The sequence below is a fragment of the Accipiter gentilis genome, chromosome 24, assembly GCF_929443795.1.
Source record: "Accipiter gentilis chromosome 24, bAccGen1.1, whole genome shotgun sequence".
Taxonomy (NCBI): Eukaryota; Metazoa; Chordata; class Aves; order Accipitriformes; family Accipitridae; genus Astur; species Astur gentilis.
The window spans coordinates 8,115,189-8,138,810 of record NC_064903.1 but is presented as its reverse complement, the minus strand read 5'-3'; the positions used below and the strand labels follow the sequence as shown (position 1 = coordinate 8,138,810).

At 40.7% G+C, this 23,622-nt stretch overlaps 1 protein-coding gene across 16 annotated transcripts in view; it reads right to left on the bottom strand.

Moving 5' to 3' along the window:
- Positions 1-23,622, bottom strand: part of KIAA1210 (KIAA1210 ortholog) — a 90,826-nt gene that overhangs the window by 40,471 nt on the left and 26,733 nt on the right. For 12 of the 16 annotated variants that reach the window (XR_007509529.1, XR_007509527.1, XR_007509528.1 and 9 more), the window contains exons 2-9: positions 19,995-20,071; positions 14,867-15,035; positions 10,057-10,186; positions 7,352-7,510; positions 6,225-6,290; positions 2,107-2,319; positions 1,815-1,946; positions 986-1,088 (exon numbers count right to left, since the gene is read on the bottom strand). Coding sequence is in view for 13 of the 16 variants with exons in the window: in XM_049828216.1 (XP_049684173.1) it covers positions 986-1,088; positions 1,815-1,946; positions 2,107-2,319; positions 6,225-6,290; positions 7,352-7,510; positions 10,057-10,186; positions 14,867-15,035; positions 19,995-20,071 (1,049 nt within the window). In the remaining 3 variants the exon portion in view is untranslated. Of the gene's footprint in view, positions 1-985; positions 1,089-1,814; positions 1,947-2,106; positions 2,320-6,224; positions 6,291-7,351; positions 7,511-10,056; positions 10,187-14,866; positions 15,036-19,994; positions 20,072-22,068; positions 22,457-23,622 lie in introns of those variants that run through there. The other 4 variants (XM_049828222.1, XM_049828218.1, XM_049828227.1 and 1 more) reach the window with 4 other exon arrangements.

Here is a 23,622-nt window from a genome sequence, read left to right as displayed (position 1 = left end):
GTTCCCCACGTCTGGGCACCATTGCCTAGAGCTCTCAAAATTGTATTTAGAAATCAGTTGTCCACCTGAGGAGACTAATAAAGTTTTTCGTTTGAACATATCTAATCCCAGGAATGACTGAAAGTTGTTCTCTGCTTAAGGTGTACCAAATCAGTTGCTGTTCTTTTCGGTGCATGCGCCTAGATGTAACCCTACTAGCCAGGTTTCCCTAGACATTTTTTCATGTGTATGCCTAGAATGTCTGAATGATCTGGAGGATTTTCTGTATTTACGCAGAACATCTCAGCATCAGGTAGCTTTGCTTCCTGCAGCTCCAGCAGGGCTGCTGAACATCTGGATAGCTTAGATGTGTCTGCACACACAGTAACTCTGATGTGTGACAGCATCAGGTCCCGAGTCTGCCCTGACAACAAAGTGCCAACATTCCCACTACACTATAGCATTACCATTAGCCAGTGCATTTGTAATGCCGTGCTAAAGAGAAAAGTCTTCAGTGCTGTTTTGGAGAAATTTCATTTGGTATTACAATTAATACAATTACAATTGTGTTACCACTGGCAATTAGCTATTATTCAAATGATAAGGGGGGAGGTGGCAAAGGAATACCTAGTAAACACAAGCCAATTAAAGTCACCTTATACACATAGCAGATATAACACTGAGGTTAAGGTTTTTCGGAGTTTCAAGCAACTCGGATCCCCAGTCAGTGAGAACTAGCCAACTGTGGAGCACAGGTACTGCTGAACACGGTACTTTCACCTCATGTATTTTTTAATGCTGCCCTCAAAGTTCACCATTTCAGCACCACTGTATTGAGTGGAGTACAGGACTTTTTCCATCATAACACTTTAGCAGCCAGGATTGGTTTTATGATATAAACCCAAAAGATGCCTAGTCTGAAAGGACTTACAATTCAAATAGGTCCTGTCAGCCTTATGTAGAAGAGTTCAAGCACCCAAAGTAGCAAAAAATAAGTCCTCATTACCTTCCCAATCAGTTTTATGCTGGTCACTCTCAAGTAATTCTGTTGAATTTCCCTTCTTTTCTGGAGTTGCAGGACGACATGTTTCATTTTCCAGCTGTTCCACCTAATGAGGTGCAGTAAGATCTTTTAATTAAAGAATAATGCACAAAAATTGTATTTTATACACAGACATGTTTATCAATACTCAAAACATAGTCACAAAACCCTCATCCTGTAATTTACCAACACTGTGGGTAATGTACTATTCCAGTTAAAAACCTAGAAATCATTCATCTTTAAAATGTCAAAGGCAGCCCATTGATCTCACTTGAACCTGAAACATTCTGGGATTGACATATTCTGAGTGAACAAGTATGTTTTTAAGACATGGCTTGGTATAGAAGAGACCAAGCCAGAGACATTATCAACAATTCTGATATCGCTGACTGACACTCCACAATTAGCCTCTCTCCTTCAGCACTGTAGTTGTACCAGCTGCAGCACAAAGAATATCCAGCAAAGATGCTGTAGGGCCCAATTTTCCAAGAAAACCTCATTCTGTATTACACTTATTCTGTGTTACTCTTTATTTCTGCCACACTCCAGCTCAACAACCTTTTCTATCCGGTGAACTTCAGCTTCACAATGTGTTTCCTAGAAGGCAGGATGAGAAGCATCTCATCCTAATTTCCCACACGCAAAGCCACATGCCTTCCCAAAGTCCTTCAGTCTTTCCTCTGACATACAAAGAATTAAGTTAAACCTAATATGAAATTGTTTGTAGAAATAGAGTTAGGCTTCTTTAAAACTGAAAACTAGCTTTTCAAACAACAGGAATGTTTTTACAAACCAAGTGTAACCCACAACTTCTTTGGCTAAATAATGAAAAAACAAAGTTGCACTTGTCTTCAGCTCCCACGATACTGAAGTCTCCAAAGTCTTTTTTGATTGGTTGGTTGGTGGAAAATAGGTGGTTTCCCTTCTTCCAATGGAAAAAACAAAAACAAAAACAAAAAAAAAAAAAAAAAAGTACAGGAGTGTGGATAAGAGAGAAAAAAAAATTTTAAAAACCCTTAAAATAATAAATAAAAATTCATATCCATTCCCTTCTGTGAGGTGATTCTTTTCCAGAAAACACTCACCTGGGGTGTTTGCTGATTCTTGTTGGTAAAGCCTTTTTGTTTCCGGGGGTTTATGGCAATCCTGTGCCTGGCTGCTGAGGTGTCCAGGCAGCCAAGGGGACTGGCAGGGATGGTGAAGTCAACGGGAAGGAAGCTGCTGCCTCGTGAGCCGGGGGCCCCCGGAGTGGCAGAGGATGAAGGACTGATGGGCCTGGAGGAAGCTCCAGAAGGTATCTGTAAAACACATCACTATACATTTTGCTTGGCTTCCCCACATCTCTGAAACAATTCCTTTGCTAGCTCATTCCATTTCGGAAGCCTGAAATGGCTGTATGTTTGGACATAAATCCTCACTTTAAAACGCATGTCTAATGTCGTCTCTGCGTAGAGATTACTCGGTTCTGTGTGTTCAGCTGTATGTTACACAAAAGTGAGAAATACCTGTCTCTCCCTGTCCCACAATAAGAGCCTCAGCTTGTCCTCTTCCCAGTTCTTATCTGAAAAACCATTTGCAATATATGTATGCACCAGCAGGAGACACTGGTGCAGTTTTTATAGCTGCCTTTTCATCCCAATAATGTGACACATTGCAGGAATATGTTATTAAAAAGCCACAAAAGTAGCATGGATGCTTGCTCCTCATGATCCCTATTTCTAAGAAAGTTACCATAGCCACTTTGCTCTTTTAATATCCACTCTCCCCGGAAAATCAAATGCTTCCCTCCAACAGAACCCAGAACCTCCAACAGAACCATCTTTCAGACAGTGATGTGGATCTCACCCTCCCAGGAATGCTGTTCTGGGGAACTAAACAGCAGTAACCTTAGATTATGCTATCAAAATAAAGGGTTTACATAAGTGTTTGTAGAGAAACCCCTAAACATGCAGTTTGACTGGTTTTGTTACTGTTTTGAAACATAGACCAGACTTTCTGGAACACTTTCAAAATTTCACAGACATGCCAAACAAGCTTCATTCAGTATAACATACCTGCTATTTTGGCTTCAGCCATAAAGCTAGGTGAAACACAGCCATTTAACTGTGCATGTCATTCAGATTTTAGTTTTGTTTAAGCTTAGAATATAATACAGCATTAAAAAATGGTGCCGATGAAATTTTAAAGATAATGAAAGCATCTTCCTATCTGATCTACAAAAGTTATCTAGGTACGTTGCTTTGTGTTTAAGGTAGCTAAAATTAATTTACTTATTCTCCATTGAATTTTTTTAGTTCCTAGATCTGAAATAAACCACAACAGAATGTGGTATGACAGATACAGACTCTTCTCACGAAACATTTACACATTGTGAAAGAGAGAAGGAAGAACACATCTAGTAAATAAGCTAACTATTGTTATAATTCTACAAGAGTAATGATAAAACTGTCACGATCACTAGAACTTACAAAAATAGTAACATTATTATTCATTTCTACATACAAGTTCTTCTGCCTTTCAATTATAAAATTACAGTTGTGCTTATTTAATATAAAAACACCTGAAGCTAGTATCTGAGCTACTGCTGTACATAAATGGCAAATTCTCTACTCAACTGAAGGTTCAGGGTATTTTTTTTTCTCTTGAGCACTGACAGTTGGTATCTTCTCTCAAAGACAGTGGAGCAGACACAAGATTTCCACATCAGTGTTTAAGTGTAAGATAAATTTGGTGTTTGTTGGTTATTGGGCAGATGCAGAAGCCTGCACAAGGAGGACACTGCAGACAGGAGGCTCATTTCCTAAAAAGCACTTGTGCCAAAACACTGTCCTCAGCCCCACAAGCTGAGACCCTGTTTTGCTTTTTAATCAGTCTGGGCTGACGATGCCAACAAGGAAGTTAGATTTCCGTAAAGCCTATCTGGCAAAGGCAGGGTAATGTGGGTTAATGTCTGTGAAGTCATTTGGTGCTTGCTTTGAGTGATAGCCTCACATTTTGCTTTAGATTAGTCAGAAAGTGGGTATTTATAAGTGTGGAGGGCACTGAGAAGTCACATGGGTGACACATCAGGATTTCACACAGAGGTGACAGCAGCATGAAGCTCTTGGAAATCCAAGTGAAGCAGCACAGGGCAAAGAAATGAAGTAACTATCATCTGCAGCAAGATCAATACAACAGTAAAATGTAAATCACTACACTGTGTGTAACTTCAGATTGCTTAGGCTCAAATCCTCTTTTTCCTTTACTAAATACACAACACTGCTAAATGGAATAGTTGGTGTAGATTTCTTGGTGCTTTTCACAGTTGTCCTCATCTTTGGGATGAGGTTAGTCGGTTTAACAACTTGTGTTCTGCTAGCTCAAATCCTGGTATTACATAAATAGTTTCAAAAGTTACTGATAAAAATGATTATTTATGAAAAGGTTTTTTATTTTAGGCAAACATACTGGCAAGATTTCTGCTAAGCCAAACTGCTGACTAAGAAAAATATTTGGGTAAAGGAACATACATGGTCCTATAGAGAAGCTAGCCAGATTCCCAGTGAGTCGGGTAGAAAAAGGAAGAGCCTTTAAGTGGGGAATTCTGTGCAATAAGAGAGAAAAAAATTTCTCCTCTCCCTGTCTTTCCTTCTCATAGGAGATGAGGTTGTAAGACTGAAAGAGCTCAAAGACCTCAGAACTGCATGGAAAAGGGCTTTTTGCATTGTAAGGAAAAAAGAGTATGCAGGCTTACAAAATGGAGCGGTTTAGTCCAAATATAAAATGGGAGATATGTTAATAAAATGTACATTGAAGTAAAGATAAAATATATACAAGAAGTTATTAAAAATAATGACAATCCAAGTTACCTAGATCACTTGGGCCTCTAAAGCTGTGTAACTAGTAGTGTGCTACGAGGGGGGAGACACTGCTTTATCTTTCTGTCCCCAAAGCAAAAGATCTAGAAATGACTGAGCAGGAGAGTGTCTGATCTCAACCGCAGACAAGGAAGTTTAGCTGGTCTTGCCCAAAGATTGCTCTCTTCCTTCTCAAAGGCTGGCCCAAGAGAGAGTGAAAGGAAAAGCTTCCTTAGCAGTAGTGTTGGCACTAACTGTTTGACCCTCAAGATACTGCTCTGGCTTCTTACGGCCCTCTTCATCAGGAAGGAATCTTCTAAGAACCCTGCTAACTCCTCTTTACTTGTGGGCTATTCTCAGTTTCACAGAGGCTTAAATTGTGTTCTCTCTGGTAAGCTTCTCAAACATGGATTCTGCATGGAGGACTGCAAAGGTTGGGCCAAAATAGCCCGTAGCTGTTCTGGACCCATAACTATTCCTCTTCTTAGCTAAATGGCAGATTGCGTTGCTTATACAATTGCAAGGGCTATCCCATGAATTGAATCAGTTCTGTTGGAGTGGTGGCTGCCTCTGTCACTGGCATTTGAAGACCCCATTGCCATAACTGTGGTCTGAGTGGTCTTTCAGACATTATATTAACACTGGAGAAAGGCAATATAAGCAATCCTTGCAGGCCTGTCTCGAAAGTGTGAGATGGGCAGGAACTCAACTCAGCTTCAAGCAGCAGGGTCAGTCAAGGTAAAGGTCCCCTAGGCTCCTCTCTAAAAATATGACCTCCATAAATTTTTCCAAGCTGGTCAACTAAGAGACTGGGTTGGTCTGACAGCAGAACCTGCTGCTTCTGATGGTCACTTATCATCCAAAGAAAACTGAAAATTAACACAGACCTTTTCCTGCGGAATACCTGGCATCAGAAAGGGCCGATCCTGCAATTATTTCCAATGATGAGAGAGATGCAGGGCATTGCTCACAAGCCACTGCTGACAGCCAGGTTTTATTAAGCTGTTACTGCTGTTGGGTATTGCGGCCCTGGGACATGGAATTGGAATTGAAGTGCTTTGCCTTGTCCAATTTTCAGTTGTGTAACTTTACAGATTCAGAGTGTGTCACAGAGCTGACTGCTGTTCACACAAACCACTTACCAGTAGATTTCCGCCTCTCTTTATTTGGTTCTTATTCAAAACTCTGTGAGAGGTACATATTCAGTATCATTTGCATCACTCTGGACTGTTTATGAATTGTTTGCTAGAATACATGATATCCAGAATAGATTAAAAGAAAAAAAAAAAGATTATTGTACTGGCTCCATACAGGCACCACACATGCTGTCTCAGGGAATTTTATTAGCAGGAAAAGTAGCTATTTACCTGTTCATCTTCACTGTCTGTCCCGCCTAAACTCAAAGAGCTATGACGCTGAACAGGGTTGGAAGACTGTGGGATAAAATAAGGAAAAGGGTAAGTCAAGGGAAGTATCACATTGAATTATCTGGGACTGGATATCCAGTGCTAATTATGAGAAAACACAAGAGGAAAGATAAAGGAAGGGTCACTATGTCCCTGCCTCACAGAGTAGGTTTCATTTGTTCACTGGGGATCAAACATAAAGTAGGGGAGCTTTATCGCGCTAGGAGACATGCCATGAAGGTTGACCACATGAGGAAATACATTTTATAAAGTTATTTTGGTTTATTGTTTTAAGATCTTCAAATTTACAAATGCTCACATGCTCACTCAAGTCCAAAATCATGCATCTGTTGTGAGAAGGCAATTCCTAAGAAAGAAGATAACCCAAACCCCCTCTAAGTCCCATCAGGACCTGTTCTCCTCAGACTCATAGGATTGTCTCTTTCCTGTCAATTTAACTAATATTGCCCTGGTTTTGAGCTATTTCATTCCAAAACCAGTAATTGTTTCAGATTCTCTTGCAGTCCCCATTATTTCTGTTTTCCTCACTGGCTTGAACACACCCAAAAACATCTTCCCCTTTCACGGGTGCAGGAAACTGCCAATCTCTGCAGCTCTTTGAAGCTGGAAGACATGGGAAGTTCATTTGTGCAGTGTGAGTACCTCAGCTTGTTCTCAGACTGGAAGTGGAACAGTCACAGTAACACAACAATCACCCGTGAATAATTGACTTGTTATGTTTTCTGCCATACGGACCTGCCAGGAGAGACGGCCTTGCCCAAAGGCACTGAGAGTTGCCATATCAACTGAATTTCTCTCCTCTTTCCCTAATGACATAGGTCACAACTGCCCCAGCACTGGTCTACATAAAAGCATAGAAAATTGTACTCAGAAGGGGTATTTGTAAGGCCACTTCCTAGGCACCCCTCACAATTACAAGTCCACGATCCACCTAGGTAATTTGTTCTAGTTCTGACTGATCTGTTCCATCAGACTTTACCACAAGCAAGCAAAAAGGTCTTCCCCTTCTCCAAGCAGATTTTACTTTTTCTGTACAGGTGGTCACTAAAGTGTCATAACAATTATACCTTGCTTGGTGAATCTGTCAGAACTTCATGAAGGGTTGAAATTTCAGGAGGGCTCCTAGGTAAACCGTCATCTTCAGAAACAGCACCTGCATCTTCCAGTTTCTTCCCAGTTATAACAAGAGGAGGCGAACCAAGTCTGATGTTCTGCTGCAAGTGAAGCTGTGGTCGAAAAGAAATTTAGAATATAGACACTTTCAATGGCATTATTTATAGGGGACATTTTGGACACTTTTAGCCCAGTTGCTCCCAACAGGCATGCAGAATCTCTTAGTTAACAGAAATACTTGAAGAAACAGACCATTTACAGAAAAGAGCCACTAATAAAATTTTATTTAGTTACATTCATCAAGGACCCATCATTAGAACTAGCTTTGGTACAAAATTAAAATCAAAATCAGTTTTATTCAGTAAGTTACCACAGATAGAAATGTCACCATTCCAGGAAACTTAAGGCAGTTTAATTTAGGATTAAATTTAAAACTTTAAAAATTCTAGATTTAAGTATTCTTTATATAATTACATGTATCCAGATGTCCCAAAGAGTCATACAAAGTATTGTCAGTCAGCAGTTCCCAACCCCAGGTCTATGTGGTCAGCTTTCCTTCACAAAGCCCTTCCAAATATTGAGAGCTTGTCACCACCCTCTGCCGCACAAGTAGCTGAGTCCCACTTTTTATACAAAGAAAATTTAATTCAGTTTCTGGTCCCCCCTAACGAATTGCTTGTTAATTCTCCCCAGCATCACATCCTGGTCCTGTCTACAGCAGGAACGATAACGGCAGCCAGGAACAACTTTGTTTGTAAAGAAGTATGGTGATTCTTTTCCAAGATTGCACAAAAGAATGCTCTGGCAGGCCCTGACCCTAGAAAAATAAAACAAAGTCTGCAACCTCACAAGCAGCCAGATGTTCCCTCAAACTAAAAAAGTTCAGATCTCAGGAAACACCACTACTAAAATTCTTGGCTTAAGTCTGTCGGCTATGTCAAAGCTGGAATAGAAGCAAGCCTGAACAGAAACTCTGTCCTTCAACTAAAAACGTCTCAACTGAATATTCCCAAGAAAAATATGCAGACCTGGTTTTTTTCCTGTTTCTTTGCTTATTAAACCAGATTGGGAAATTCTAGGCCTAATTCTGTGCTCTTCTGCAAGCTATGCATTCATTTATATCTCTGTAAAATAGATCTAAATAGCTGCCATTCTTATTCAGCAAGATTCACTTGGAATGTAATTCCTACAGATCTAACAGCCACACAGGGTAGCACAATGTCACCCCTTAATCCACCAGTCCCCCAGTTCAAACAGCTTTCTTGCCCTTTTACCCACAACAATCCAAGAAGTATCACCAATACAATCTGCAAAAGCAGGACTGATGACAAACTGCACAAAGATTGCAATATATGGGCAAAACAAGACATACAACATACTTGTGCACTTCATGGGAAGGAAAATACAGGAAGTCAATTTTGTTTTTCTCTCTTTTCACAACTTCCCATCTTTGATTTATTAAATTTATTACATGCAGACAGCAAAGTGTTGTGGGGAAAACTCTGAATTTACAGTCTGTCTTCTACTGGTAGAAGTTAATTTACATTGCTAAGAAAATAACAGCTTTTATTAGCGCTTGGCTTTTAGTCTGACAAGAGTGAAGCTCACAGAAAAAGGCTGTCTTTTACGGCTACAAAAATAGTACTGGCAGTATTACGTTACCATGCATGATGATGGATGGATGAAGAAAGGCCACAGTGGACTGGAGATAGCATGAAAAGAGCTTTTTTTCCCCAACAAAGGTCTGTCATATATAAACATGATCTCTCCTGCTACTCCTATTATTATACAAAAAATACCCTGAATTGAAGCTTAGCCTATTTTGCAGTCTTATTGAGGAACAAGTCCCTCTGTGCATCTTCTATTACTTAAAATGTGATGCAATTGTGTTTTGCAACACAAAGTTCACACTGAGCAGAGGAAGAATTTCAATGGCCTTTGGCTGCCTTATCAACACTTTGTTTTCAGTCTCTGGAAAAACCTTAAAATTTTATCTCAGTGCTCTGAGCTGGGCAGTTATTTAAATGCAATTAATATAACCAACAGTTGATAATGGAGCTGTCAAGGAGGGTTCAGTATGTGCCTTGGAAGAAGGAAATGACCTAGCAGAATACAGTATCCTTTGCTGGCAGAGATCAGTAGAATAATGACATAAATAAAGCTGTCACTAAGAGTGCCCTGACATATCCATCATCCTACACACTTACACAGCCGCTGGTGCTAGCATGTACAGTGAAAACATCATAGTCAGAATTTCCAGAAAGAATAACATATAAATAATATATAAAGAATAACAGTGTAAGGGAAGTGCTACAGTATAAATAAATGGCCTTAACCCAAACGTAGTAGCTATGAAGTAAAGAATGGAAATCCCATTGGAAGAGGACATGCTCATTAAGGAAAGTTTCCGAGAGTCCATGAACTGGATTCATGTCACTCACACACTATGAGACCTGGGCAAGGCTTAAAGCACCAGAACTGCTCAGAGATAAAAAGAGCAGCTTCCAAGAGGCAGAATAGATCCAAAAGTAGTAAATCTCGCTTTGGACACTTTAGTCAACAAAGTCTTAAAGCACACAGCAGAGGAATCAAGCAACAGAGTTTCCTAGGAGACAGCTAATACAAAGCAGCACTGTGAATGAGGGGAAGATGTTCTCACCTGCAAAGTTTTCACTCTTCCAGGTATGTTTTCCTGAGACAACGTGTCACCTGCCACACTTCCTGGTGCAGACTCAAAAATGAAGACACTGTCATGGGACAAGGCTTTGTTTCCCATGCTTCCTTTGGGGCTGGGAAGGAAGGAAGAGTCGTCAGTGCACTGGGTACAGCCCTCCAACACTTCCCTGCACTACTTCACCAAGGCAGAGGGATCATAAAGAGCCCAGGGTCGGATGCATCTCACTTAACTTCAGATTTCTGCATGTTAGCTGTCTAAAGTAGTCACTGCTATCTCCTTTTATACTCGGAAGCAAGGAAGAAACACTTTTTAGGATGCTGATCAAATGCAGGTGTCTCTTTTCAGATGTACTCAGCATCTGCATTGAACACACAGGCCAATCTCTGTGGACTAGAGAGGGAGTCCAAGGCGATTAGGTCAGATGCTGAGATTAATTGGATGCATGCCACCCTGAGAGATATCTACAGCGCCGAGGAGGGCGACAGGAGTCCCCTGCCCTCCTTTGGTGGGGAATGTGCCTAGCACGAGACATTCAGGATACAACCTTTGCAGCCTGGTGTGTATCATACCTCCCAAAGACTGTGGATTATTTTTCCCCTTCTTGCAAATGCAGGCAAAAAATGTAATTCCACTATATTAACAAAGTTGATTCAAACCCTCTCAGGTCCAGCAATAAAAACAGTTCTGTTCACCTGTATCATGAACATTGCCAGATCCCAAGCATATTAAAAAATGTAGACAAGACAAGTGTCCATGGCCACAGTTACATACCCATCCACAGCCAAGTTAAAGTACCCAGATGAGATATTCCTGCCCTGCTTCTGTGCTCACTGGATGTTCAGCCCAGTGAAGCACTGATGAGTTCCCACAAGAGCTGTTAACTGAGTTGTAATCAACTGAAATTGATTGGGGTTGGGCTATTAGGTTGTGCAGGGAACATTTTGCACTTGAGTGGCACAACAAGGAAGGCTCCAAACCTTTTATTCACCAAGTTCCACCACCACAAGCAGGCACTGTCTGTATACTACTTTGTCAAAAAGACCACGAGGATACCCTCCACCAGGATTTCATTCTAGCACTTAACTGGGAAACAACAGAGAATACTCATGTTGTTGGCTGTCAGCCTTGTAACCCACAAGTTACAAGGATTCCTTGGTTCAGCTGCAGTGCAGGCAATGCTCATTGCCTCTGCAAGTTTGACTCTGGGTAACAGGGGATGATTAGGAACAGACTCTGACAAGGAAAATCCAGTAAGCCTAACACTCTTCTGCAAGGGAATCAAACAGAAAAGGTGTCCACTATTTGCCTAACCCCAAATTCTCTCTTTATTTAGAAGCCCTGAAGGACTGTGAACTTTCATAAAGTAAATACATCATGTAAAAAGCTCCAAACAAATTACTCTTTTTTAATCTGCTGTATCTCCCTTCTCTACATCTCCAGAGACAACATCTTCTTTGTTGGCTTGACTAACCCTCCTGTTGCCCCAGAGGTGTAGTCAATCAGTATACAGTTATGCCAAGTCTCACAGTAGGGCAAAATAATTTTGCTCTATGTTTATCTTGTGTTGAAGACAATCTGAGCTCTTTCTCTCACAGCACAGGTCAGAGTGCATGCTTCCTCCCATTATATGTAATAGTTAATGTCTGTGTTAAGTTTATAGGACAGCAGTTCTCCACACAAATAAGGCCCGTGACTTATTTCATCATTAGAGCGAATGAAGACATCCCATCTTTTTGTGTGTTTGATTTTAGCATCCTTTTGAACATGAAAGACACTCTATATGGGCAAGACATAATTTTAATGCATTCAGAAAGACAGTGTCATGCAAATTTTATTTACTGTAATGTATATTCATTACTAGTTGGCATATTTTATTTACTGCAAAGAATGCATGTGCATTAGGATGTATTAACGTTTTTAATTGGGGATTTCCTCACTTCCTTTACTTGGAATTCTTTAGCATTAAGACCTGAGGTTTCCTTGTTCTTCAGACTGCCAGTACAAGATCTGCTTCTTTCTTTCTCTGCATATGTATCATATGTGTTTGCAAGAGAATTACTGTATTTTCTTCTATTTGCAGTCACAAAAAAGAGCATTGGATTAAATATAGAATTAACTGCAGCTTTGGAACAGATGAGTCTCTTATGCGCAAATATACATTCATTTGTAATTCCAGGCAGTGTATTTATATTTGCACTGAAGCTAAAGATGCACTGTTAGCTAAACCCCCAGATGTTTTAGCCACCGTAACTCCACGCTGATTTTCCTAGACAGATGCTCAATTCATTCATGTGTAGCAACACTTGAGCCACCATGACTGAGGAAATGATGGGACTCTACAGCCAGCAATAAAGCCACTCCTAACCTCATCATGGCCTGCGCTATCTTCCACTTATTGTTGCAGCCCCACTCCTTTTATTGGTGTTTGAGGTAGAGGAAAGAAAGGTGACACACTTCCTTCAGGCAGCCACTGTCTCAAAAACAACTGCAGCCTGCCAAAGGAGTGAGTGTTCCTTACAAAGACCAGGACAATTTTACATGTTGCCCCAGCAGTTTTTCCTGCTCAGAGCTTTTTAACTGGAAGAAGACTATTTGGGACCCAATTTTCCTCTCTGTAAGGTCTTCTATCCTTCTGATAATACAGAAAAGATGTTGTCCATGGCACATGCTTTAACTTTGCTGTCAAGGTTTTTCCATTTCCATTCAAAACTCGTACCTCTCGGAAGACAAAGAGGCAGCGGCACATAATGCTCCCTTCCCCTTCACAGATGCCCAATTTCATTGATTCCCTACAGCACATTGACATCTGGGCACATCCCCTTGGCTGTTACAGGAAGCATTTGGCACATCTGGGGGTTTGGTCTCTGGTTAGTATTCAGAAAAGTTAAATTTTAGAAATATTACATGGTTAAAAAAAAGGGGGGGGGAGGAAAAAAAGAAAACCAGTGCTTCTGCCTCAAGAACAAACAAACAGCAGCATTGTTCTAGGATTGGTTTTGATATTCTGCATGCCAGAAATTACAAAGCTCAGGGTCCTGCTATAAACCCTTCACAAGTTTTACTCCCACTGGCTTTCAGGATCAGGTTTTCCAAAGGATTATGTTGTTCAGTCTCTCTAGGCACTTACAAAGCATGCTTATGCTATGCAGGGTCTGGACATGATGGGGTTTTCAAGTAGCACAAACATAGCCTCTAATTTTTTTTGGATAGTCCATCTAATCCTATCTCTAAGGGAAAAAACAGAAGGGTTTTACTCACTTCCTGATCTCTGATCTTGCAAAACAGTTCATAATCACTGGAGGATAGTGCTGAGGTAAACAGCAATTGCACATAAAGTACTTGGTTAAGGGCAAGAGAAAGAGTTTGCACCCACATTGCCTCTGGACCAGACAGCTGATTTTAAGCCAGATCCCTCCTATGGGCTGATGGGGTAAGCTCAGCTGTTCCTAAGCTTTTTGGACTGGGTTATCTGAGTCACTCTAATTACCCTTACCCTAGGGGACTGGTTGTGTGGTCACTTACTCTGTTGCTGTTACGCTAACAAACAAACAAAAGAGATTGTTGTTTCATTCACAGATCATTTCCATGATGCAGTTGCATAAACACAACAGAAAGAGTGGGGAAAGGTGGGGCAAGAAGGAACAAACACCCATGAGAAAGTAACATCTATAAGCTGTTCCACCAGAAGAAATGTAGTGTCCAGCTCCATCTAATGCCTTATTTGATGATACAAAGCATTTGGCAGCAGTGCTGATTTCAGCTTGTCGCGCTCTAGTCACCTACTCGTGCCTTCTGCCAGTGTCACACCCGTCCAATGTCCCCTCCAACAAAACACAGCAAACCGTAGGATGTGGCCGGTGTTTTGTCACACTTTGTTAGTCTGCAGTTCCACAACCTGAGGCCTAGGGTAATCCAAAGAGAGGCCTGGCTGAGCAGCTAACAGGGGAGTATGAGGAGGGTGGGGAGTCAGAAAACAGCCAAATTATAGGTTGCCAGATACTGGTCCATGACACCCCTGGCAAGAGACACAACCATGTTCAGAGGGTTGTCCCACCCCAGATTCAGTCAGAGACATGCAATGGAAGTGGTGTGTAGCTTGATGGTCTAAGGTTATCAGTGAAGCAGTGTTAGCAGTGCAAGCTAATAGCTTGTATTAGACTAACTGCAAAAAGGACAAGTTTTTGAACTAACATCATTCAGGGATCTGAGAATTGCTCCGGACACACCTGAAGAACTTGCAAACCTCACTTACAGCACTTCATGGGTAACTGACACAAAACTAGAGGCCTTCAGTTGTCATCTATACCTAAATGACTATGTAAGGAAGTTAAAGCAGCAATCTCATACTGATAACACACCAAAAATACTTCTTTGCCTTTACCCCAGCCATGATGGAGGGCACCATTTATGCTAAAAACCAGCAACTCAACTTCACACGTATTCTCTGTACTAGCACTACTCAATCATCATCCTCTTGTAAAGCTGCTGCTGGTCAGACCTTCCAGGACAGATTGCAAGCACTAAAACCAATCAAAACAATCTGGGCTATCTGCAGTTTTAGACTAAAAGGTTGGATCACCCCTGCCCCTGGCTGCTCTCCCCCTCCTCTCCAGGCTGGCTTTTGAAGCACTAGCAAAGAAAGAGGAAATTCTTGGAATTCCTTCATCAGTATTAGGGCTTGTTTTGCACAAACTTGGACAGAGGTTGCTCCTAAGGGGCCAACTCACACTTTCATCCTACTGCTGTGAGAGGTCCGCTTTTATTTATTTATTTTCCTTCCCCGCCAGCTTACCCAGCCTCCTTCGGTGAATGAAGTGCAGTAGTGTCGAGCACAGAGATGCTGACATCGCTGCTGGACTGGCTAGGTTTTAAATTACTCTCCCCCCTGGGAGGTGGAGGCTCTTTCCTTTTCTTCTTCGCAAAGAAGTTCTTGAAAGTCTGAAATTTGGATTTTTTCTTTCCTGCAACATGAGAAAAATGAAAATTTATGGAAGTTGGAGGTGTTTCTTAGCTTGGAGAATGTTATCTCTTAAATTCTGGAGGAAGCCTCGAAGGTAGAGCAGCCCATTCAGTTTTAGATGGCTCCTTCGTAAATAATTCAGTGCTGGAGTCCAGTGAAAGGTGAAGCTGCAGTTCTTACATTTGCTGCTTATAAAGCAACACTGGCATTAAGCTGACAATAGCGGTGCCTACTTAGGTTCCAGTTTATGAAAAATACACCTTATATAGTGAATGTATCTACCTACAAATGAATAGTGATCATGCCAATCATACTTGATATATTTTCAATAAAAAAATTTATGTCAATGTTTTTAACTCTTATTGTTCTTTACTCAGCTCGGTTTAGTTCTGCTTTCTTTTTACTCAGTGCTGTAAGAAGAGAACACCCGAAGGATATTCAACATTTGGCAAAAGATTGAAACTGGCAAAAGAATTTATAAACTGGCAAAAGAATTTATAAACTCTAAACCCCAAATATCTGTTTCCATATTAAACCACTGCCTCAAAATAAAATCACAACTCCTCCAAGGACAACGGAGCAAACCTAAATTAAGACGCTGCCCTGCAGTTCATGAAACCCCCAAACACAGCAGCCCTAAGAACACAATTAGAAAATTGTTAACCTGATTTCAGATTTTCCATTGTCCAAATGAAAAGAAATACAAAAAGAACAAAATAAACTATACAAAACATCACTGACTTCTTTCATTTTTAATAACCTAAGATACTTTAACATTCTTATTTATATTTTCTTTCAGCACACAAGTGCTGCATTTTGTCACTGACCTTTACATTGGTCAGTTTGGAGTGGTTTGGGCCAAATTATTGTACTAAGACCCCTGTGATTGACTTAAATACATATGCAGAGCAATAACATCACTGTATATCTGAGCCAAATTCATTGTTCAATTAACACTTTACAGCAGTTGGCATAATAAATGCCCACAGCTGGAGGATTCTTTCATAACCAAGGCATTATTTCAACACAATTATTGTCTTCTCCCAGCAATGATTTAGTCGGCGATGCTCTGTCTCAACGTGTGCCCTGTACGTGTAAGGATCTCTGCCAATGGGCCTTATCTGGGCTGAAACTGTGCCACCCGCACAGCTGCATCAGACAGTAGCCACTTTGAGAAATAAACAATGATACTGAGATCTACTCACCCTGTCTCCTCCCTGCTCTCAAGACCAGTGCCAGCACCATGTGTCAGGACATACAAGGACACGGGTACACTGTCCGGCATGGACTGATGAAATGGCTACCTCTCTGCAGAGCAGTCGCAGCCACCGAAGACCTGCACATTGCTTTTCAAGTGACTTAGGCTGTCACTGAGACCAAATTATCTTTCAAACCATGTAGAGCAAAACTATCAATGAAGTCCTACTCATCTGAATAATAATGGGATGTGGTGCTCCCAGGGAGGGTTTGTCAGCGGGAGACCGTTTTATCTTCCACTGCTGCTTATCAGGCAGTAAGTGAATGAGATAGTCACAGAAAACATACAGGTTATATTGCCTGCCCCAGACTACAGAGCTGACCCCAAGGCTTTTGGATTTGTTAATACTCTTATGGGGCTCAATGAGTTTCATGCTGCGCTGAGAGCAAGAACTGGTAAGAGAAGACAGGCCACAGAGCAACCAGAAGAGCACAGTGCCTCTCAAATAAAACAAGTGTGTTGTGTCCTTTAGACAGTCTTTAGAAATGCCTCCCAACCATTACTGCCATTCGTATCAGCAATTAGACAACGTGTATGATACAGGGAACTTGTCGAAGCTGAGTTGGTTTATTTTAGATGAGCAAAACAAAAGATTAAAAAATTTCATGAAAGCAGTGCCCCAAAATTATCAATTCAGCAACGTCTGCTAACACAGTCCAATGACTCAAAGAACAAAGTGGCAGACTTTGCTACATGCAGAGAGCTCTGTGCAACTTAAAGGCAGCCTACATGAAGAACAAGGACATTGTCATGTACGCTGGTCAGCTGACAGCGGTATGGACAGAATGCAAGTTCGATTCTAGTGCAAGTATTACTGATGAGCTTAATTAGATGCTGGTATTTTCAGAGAACCATGGGAATGTTTAAAAAAAACCAAACCACAACACAGTAACAACAAAAAAAGAAGCGATCCTAAGGACATTTAAGAGAAACAGACATAAGTCCTACCACAAAGGATAACATTGCCAAGGCACTACTCCAAATACTTGTTTAGATCAGAAGCGGTGCTAACTTTAGAATGGAGCCTATGGAAAAGATTTGCAAACGCTGCCAATGAGTAAACCTCAGCTGGCACAGGACAACACTTGGGTATCATTGTGCAACAGAGTTCTCTGATGCAGACACATCAGTTACTTCAGTGCATTCTCTAGCCTCTAATTTATTACTGATGTGCAGGATACACCCCCTCTAGCAATAATTCCTCTTCAGCCATGCTTTTTGCTCAGCTGCATGTCTTCAGCTGTTGCAAATGAATGTGAAAACACTAAGTATCCCTACAGTCCCAGAAGATGGGCATTTGCCATACTACTATGCAAAAAAAGATAAAAGCACTACTAGACATTCAGAGCTGCATGCAGATGAAAACTGGGACTGCTCTGTGTGAGAGCATTTGGCAAAAAAGACACGGTTCAGAAAGACGGTGTTCATATTTGTTTCCTGCTGTGAACAGTTGTGCGCTGGTTTCGCTCACCATTAAAAGGACGACACATTTAATTTAAAGGTGCCTACATTTCAGTGCACTGTGAAGTAGCCCAACATATCACTAAATTGGTAGAGTGCTCTATGATACTTGAACTAATAATATACAAGAGGATCTTATTACTTAAAATGGAAAAAATTCATTGCATAACAAAAATCCAGTCAAAGCAAGGAGAGAAAATCCAAGCTCAGACAGCTATGCCTATATCCCTTTCACCCACTGATGAATAATGACTCATGATTTTTGAATTCTTATGGTTACCAATCTTCAATTTTATGGTATTAAAAATAAAAGATTAAATTTAAAGGCTACTGCCCTAAAAAGCAAAAGCCTTCCCAAAAATTAGTTGCTTATGCTAACTATGATTTACCCCACTATAACAGAAAAGGAGCAGGAGTATTTTGCTTTCTCTGTAAAGTTTGTTTATTCTGTATTTTTTACTGTTTGTGTACTGCCTATTTCATTGTTTCTCCTGTGCACAGAGAGAATTAATGCACATCTTTCTGCTCTTTGCATGGTTCGTCCTGACAACAAGATAGAAGAGAAAAAGATGCTTTTTCCAGTGCCAAATTGAGACTGTAAAAAGCACAGGGAACATCTGATTTGGGAGCTCAATTATCATATTTAAATTAACAGTTAATTTTGGGATCTTCTATGCTCTCTAACTTCCTAAGGTGTGTTCAGGACACATTTTCCACTTTTTCCTCAAATCCAAGGACTAGATATTTCACCAATAAAAACACATGATCAAAAAACCCCACAGAGAAGGTTTCTGAAAATACCATGTTTCTTCATAAAAAATACCTGATATTGCCAGAAAGGCTATTAAATCATGGAATTCAGTAAGGCTAACTAACATTGGGTGCTGACAGTTTTTGGACAGTGACCTGGTTACTGCCATCAAGGAAGAGGAGCATGCACTGGAAGCCCTCTACTAACTAGTCAGACAATAAGTTAAACACCAAGAAATTAATCTAATTGACAAGACTGTGAAGGTTGAGGATTTTAGCCACCTACAGCTTTTACATCACAAGCCAATTAAAGCTATGAGGAGGAAGAGGTGACACAATCCTACATTACATGGGAAGTAAAACATCCTAAAATGGCTTTAACCAGGTCCAGTCAAGTGTCTCTTGAATACTTCAGCAATAACACAGCAGGCTTTAACTTTTTAAAATTTTGGTTCAGTTAGAGACAGAAATATTCCTGGTAGTTTTAGAGCCAACACTTAAGACAGCAAGCCACCTCCTGCCTTCCCTGTCACCTGGGTCAGAATTTGATCCATTTTCTGAACCTTCTAGTGAACCCGAATACAAAATTTGCATGCATGGGTTTCACACAAGTTCACCAGTGTGCCATGGATAGCACTGGACTATGTGATAAACTAGATTATAAATTTAAGAAACCAGCTGCTGCTGAGCATCCATCATTACACTTTCTTCACCCCTATCTATCTGCCACGCACAGTTCAACTAAGAGTCACTTTCTCATTTGCTTCTCTGTTCTACCAGTATTCTGATGGTGGCAAATGTATTTCTAAAGGATAAAGCAAGATGACCTTTGAAACACAAACTTTTAAGATGACTGTGAGACATAAGCCAAAGAAAAGAAAAAAAATGAAGCGATATGACAGCCACTTCTCCTGAAATGCCTCAGCCATAATACTATTCTTCATATTCACCTATCTCCTCAGGAATAGTCTGAACACTGGCAAAGGGCATGTCCTTTAATTAAGACAACTCTTTGGCATAAGTAAGATATTTTCCTTTCTTGACTATTATTTCATTCCCTCATGGCTGTTTGCATCAGCCCATGCCACCAGATTAAAGAATAAGTAACAAATGGTTGCCTATGGCCAGAAGCAGAGAATGAGGCTGCAGTGGGGGTACTGATACGGCTCCCACAGACAGAGGCTGGCTAACAGGCTCTGTAGGATCCATCAAAGCAAGCACAACAATCAGCCCTTCAAGCTCTAACGTCCTGTTTTTGAAAATCCAAGCCAGAATTGGAAAAGAATATCCTCCATCAGGTTACAACCCTCCAGTACTGCACATTAAAAGATCTTTCCCATAAAATTGCCAGCTGACAAAGCCACACAGAATTTTTTTTACACTACAAAAAACAAAACAACACTGCAAAACAAATCACTACAGACCCCTTGACCTGAAGCAAATAAATCTTGACTTTCAAATCAGCTATGCATTTGGGGAACAACTGCTTACCTGTGCACTCTTCAACTGTCTCTCCTGTTTCAGGTGACTGTATGACCTCTGTTGGCCCCGTAGCCATGATATAGTCACTGAAATAGAGATGAAAGCATTAGATAAATTTTAGTCCACCTTCCCAGCTGAATACAGTTCCACCCAGCATGAAGAAAGAATATGGCTGGATCCTTTCTGAAACTGCATACCCAAATGCTTATCACAAACATGGCTTGCGCACTTTTTTGCACTTCAGCCAGAGAACTTCTACTCATTTTTCAGTAACACTTATTTCTCCAGCCAAAACTTAACAAACCAGTGTAATTTCTTGCCAGTACCTCTCTCTTTTTAGGAAACCAGGGTCAAAGTTTGCATTAATGAAAGATGTCATTAAACTTGCTTAGCAAAGACTGTAATGCTTCCCAGTCTCAGAATAATGAACTTTTATGATTGCTCTTTGCTAGAGTGACAGCTCCATGCTATCGTAAAAAAGATCTTAAGTAAGTGCTTTGCTGCCGAGGGTTCATGTATTACAGTATCCTCACAGCAGGCACCAGGCTAGTCTGTCAGCATTATTAAAATTAGTTAAGCATCAGCACTGAAGCATCATCCTGGGCTATGCTACATTTGTGGAAACCAATAGATCAAATTTATTTTGGACTCAGCGCAATCAGCTTTTAGCCACAAGCTTTGAAACCTTATCGCAAGCAGGGCTATTGATCAACCAAATTAGCTGATGGCATCATCTTCCTCCCTGATGAAAACAGAAGTTCAGCCTAGTTTTAAGATCATTCAATGTTAACTGGCTCCACTTTGTATTTTCCAAGACTGCTAAATGGGTGTCTGTCAGAGACAAAGGAATTAAGCAGCAGACCACAAGACTTACAGTACAAATGTCAAGCAACAATGGAAATGTGACAGTTTAGCAGGGCAGCTCATAAATAGTGTCCTTCGTTACGGAAGATACCTAGGTGATATATTTACACAGTTAGCAGTTCCAATATGCTGTGTCAGGACTAAAAGATAAGAAATCTTTACAAACAAATGAAAATACCCAGAAACAAAACCTGCTCCCTTTTCTGCATAGACCTCATCTAGCAATTTTCTACCTCATAGCGGTATAACAATGCTGCCAAACTATGTATCTCAACAGCAAGCAAGATTATGGTTCCATACTAATTTGGCCAATCAGTAAACTATTCTATTTCTTCTGTATCACCCACAGATTCTATAACCTGTCATGCCCAAAAGCACTGGGACTTTCCTGTGAGCTCACCTCCTCAGATAACCTTAAAAGATAAGTTGCACAAAACCAGAAGCAGAGGCGATGGGACTGTCAAACAAAAAAAGGGGGGGAGCAGACAATTGAGGTAAAAGAGGCAGGGCTCCTGTGAAAAAAGAGACCGCAGAGTAAGCTTTCCTTGTACTAGCAACACAGATGTGCAAACTGCCATGCTGCTGAACTGCAGGTAGAAATGGAGGAGATAAGAGTGCAGTTTTCTTCTGTTTTATAACAGATCATCTGTGAGCAGTGAACACAAGAGTGCGTTAACACACTGTAGTTCCAAGAAATCTCATCTCAACTTGCTAAAATCAACGAAGAAGTCATTGCAGCAACCAGGACTGATTATACCTTTTCTAAATAAGATGCACTGAGGATGTTTTGAAACAATTGTTAGACAATATTGAGAAGCAACAAAAAATAAGACTTTTAAGATTTTCCCTTTTGGATGATCATAACCATTCAACTCTTCTCCATTTTTTCCCACGTCTCATCAACTATCCATGAAAATGCCTGGATTTCCTGCGTATTTTGATTAAAGTGGTCATCAGCAGACTTTCTCATAGACTCTTTCTCTGTATTAAAAAGAAATTCGGTTCCAATTTTTCCCCTCAAGTTTATACACTATGCATATTGATTACATTAGATTTTTCTTGAGGGAAAGGGAAATGCATTTGAAATAAAACATCAAGAAAGTACTCAACGAATTTACAAGGACAAACTGGCAAGTCCCCAGATCTGAGCTTATTTTCACAGAATGTGAGTGGGCCTGACATTTGGCTCATTTAGACCTCTAACTTCTGCTTTACCCACCTTCAATAAAATCAAAGAGAAAATGCTGCTTTCAGATCCAGCTTTGTTTTCACTGGCTCTACATTTATTTACATTACTCTATCATCTCAGCTGCTCACTCAGAATCCTTCCAGCCTTTGAAGGTATTTTGACTGTTGTGTTTATTATAACTGCAAGCATTTATTTCCAGTTGGTATATCTTTTATACAAGTAGAACTATAATTGCAAAGCAGTTCAGCTCCGAGGCAGTGTCTTCACAGCCAAATCAGCTCCAGCATTAACTCGATTATATAGCTGAGTTCTCTGGGGCATACAAAGATCAAGTGTCAATTGCAAGGGTGCATCAGTTGTTTGCAAATGTGCCCCATTTAGGACATAATGGTCTGGTGCCTTTGTATACCTCATCATGGCATCACCTTTTTCCAGCGAACTGAACAGTGACTTGACACGAGGGAAACCATCACAGATTTTTCCAAGCTTTAAGTTAGCAAGTATTTAAATGACAAAAAAAAAAAAAAAAAAAAAAAATTAAAGCAAGGTGTAAGTTCCATCATTAAAAGCTTGATGACATACCTGAAGGAAAGTTTGCAATTAGAGGACACTTAGACTTCAAATTCTGGTGGGAGTGAGTTGTACTTTACAGACAACAGCTAGCAAATGTTCTGAGCAACAAACCCTAGCCTGGGGATCAATGTAATGGAGAAAAAGAGGACAAAACCCCATCAATACAAATACATGTGAGTGCACAGGCATTAACTGATCGAACTTTCAGACATTCACCACTTCCAGGCCTTAATGACAGCTGACAGACACGGTGTCAGGATGTATCAATACCATGTACGTTCAGTTCAATCAGCTATGCTAACCATGTGCACCCTGCGAGATCTCCCACAGCATTACGCCATTAAAGACAAAGTTTTAAACAAATACTGTGTGCGTATTGACTTTTAGTGATAAACATATCAGGTTAAATAAATGGCCCTTTAGAGCAGAATTTCTGATACTCTTCAGGCTAGGAGATGCTAGAGGACAGGTGGGAGAAGGAGCTCTCAGAGGGATGAAGGAGACTGTCTCCTCAGGGGGGGAGCAGTCAAGGCAGAGCAGTGACAGATTGATAGCTGCTGACCAAGGTAGTAGAGTGTCAGGTCCCAGCTACTGTTTGCTTCCCACAAGAAGTGGAACAGTGGGCACATTTGGCCAGTCTACAACTTTCTATTCACGTTCTTAATCCTTTCTCAAACAGCTTTTGCAATCCCTGCATATGCACAGGCCTCTTGCTGCAGAGGTACAGTACAGACAAGATGCTGAGTCTCTGCTAGACACCTTAAAAGCCAGGCCTGGCCCTGCCCAGTAACTCCACTGCAGCAATTCCTGTGTAAGGCCACGGAAAAGACTGAAAGCTTACTGAAAGCAACAAGAATTGACTACACGGTGTTCACCTCTCCTCGCACAGAGTGATAGGCTGGATTATTACACCTACGAATTAATGAATTACTTGCAAACTGTGAAGTAGCTTCCTATACAGATGCAATCACAACAATTAACCTGACATTACTAGACCCGATTTGCATTGCC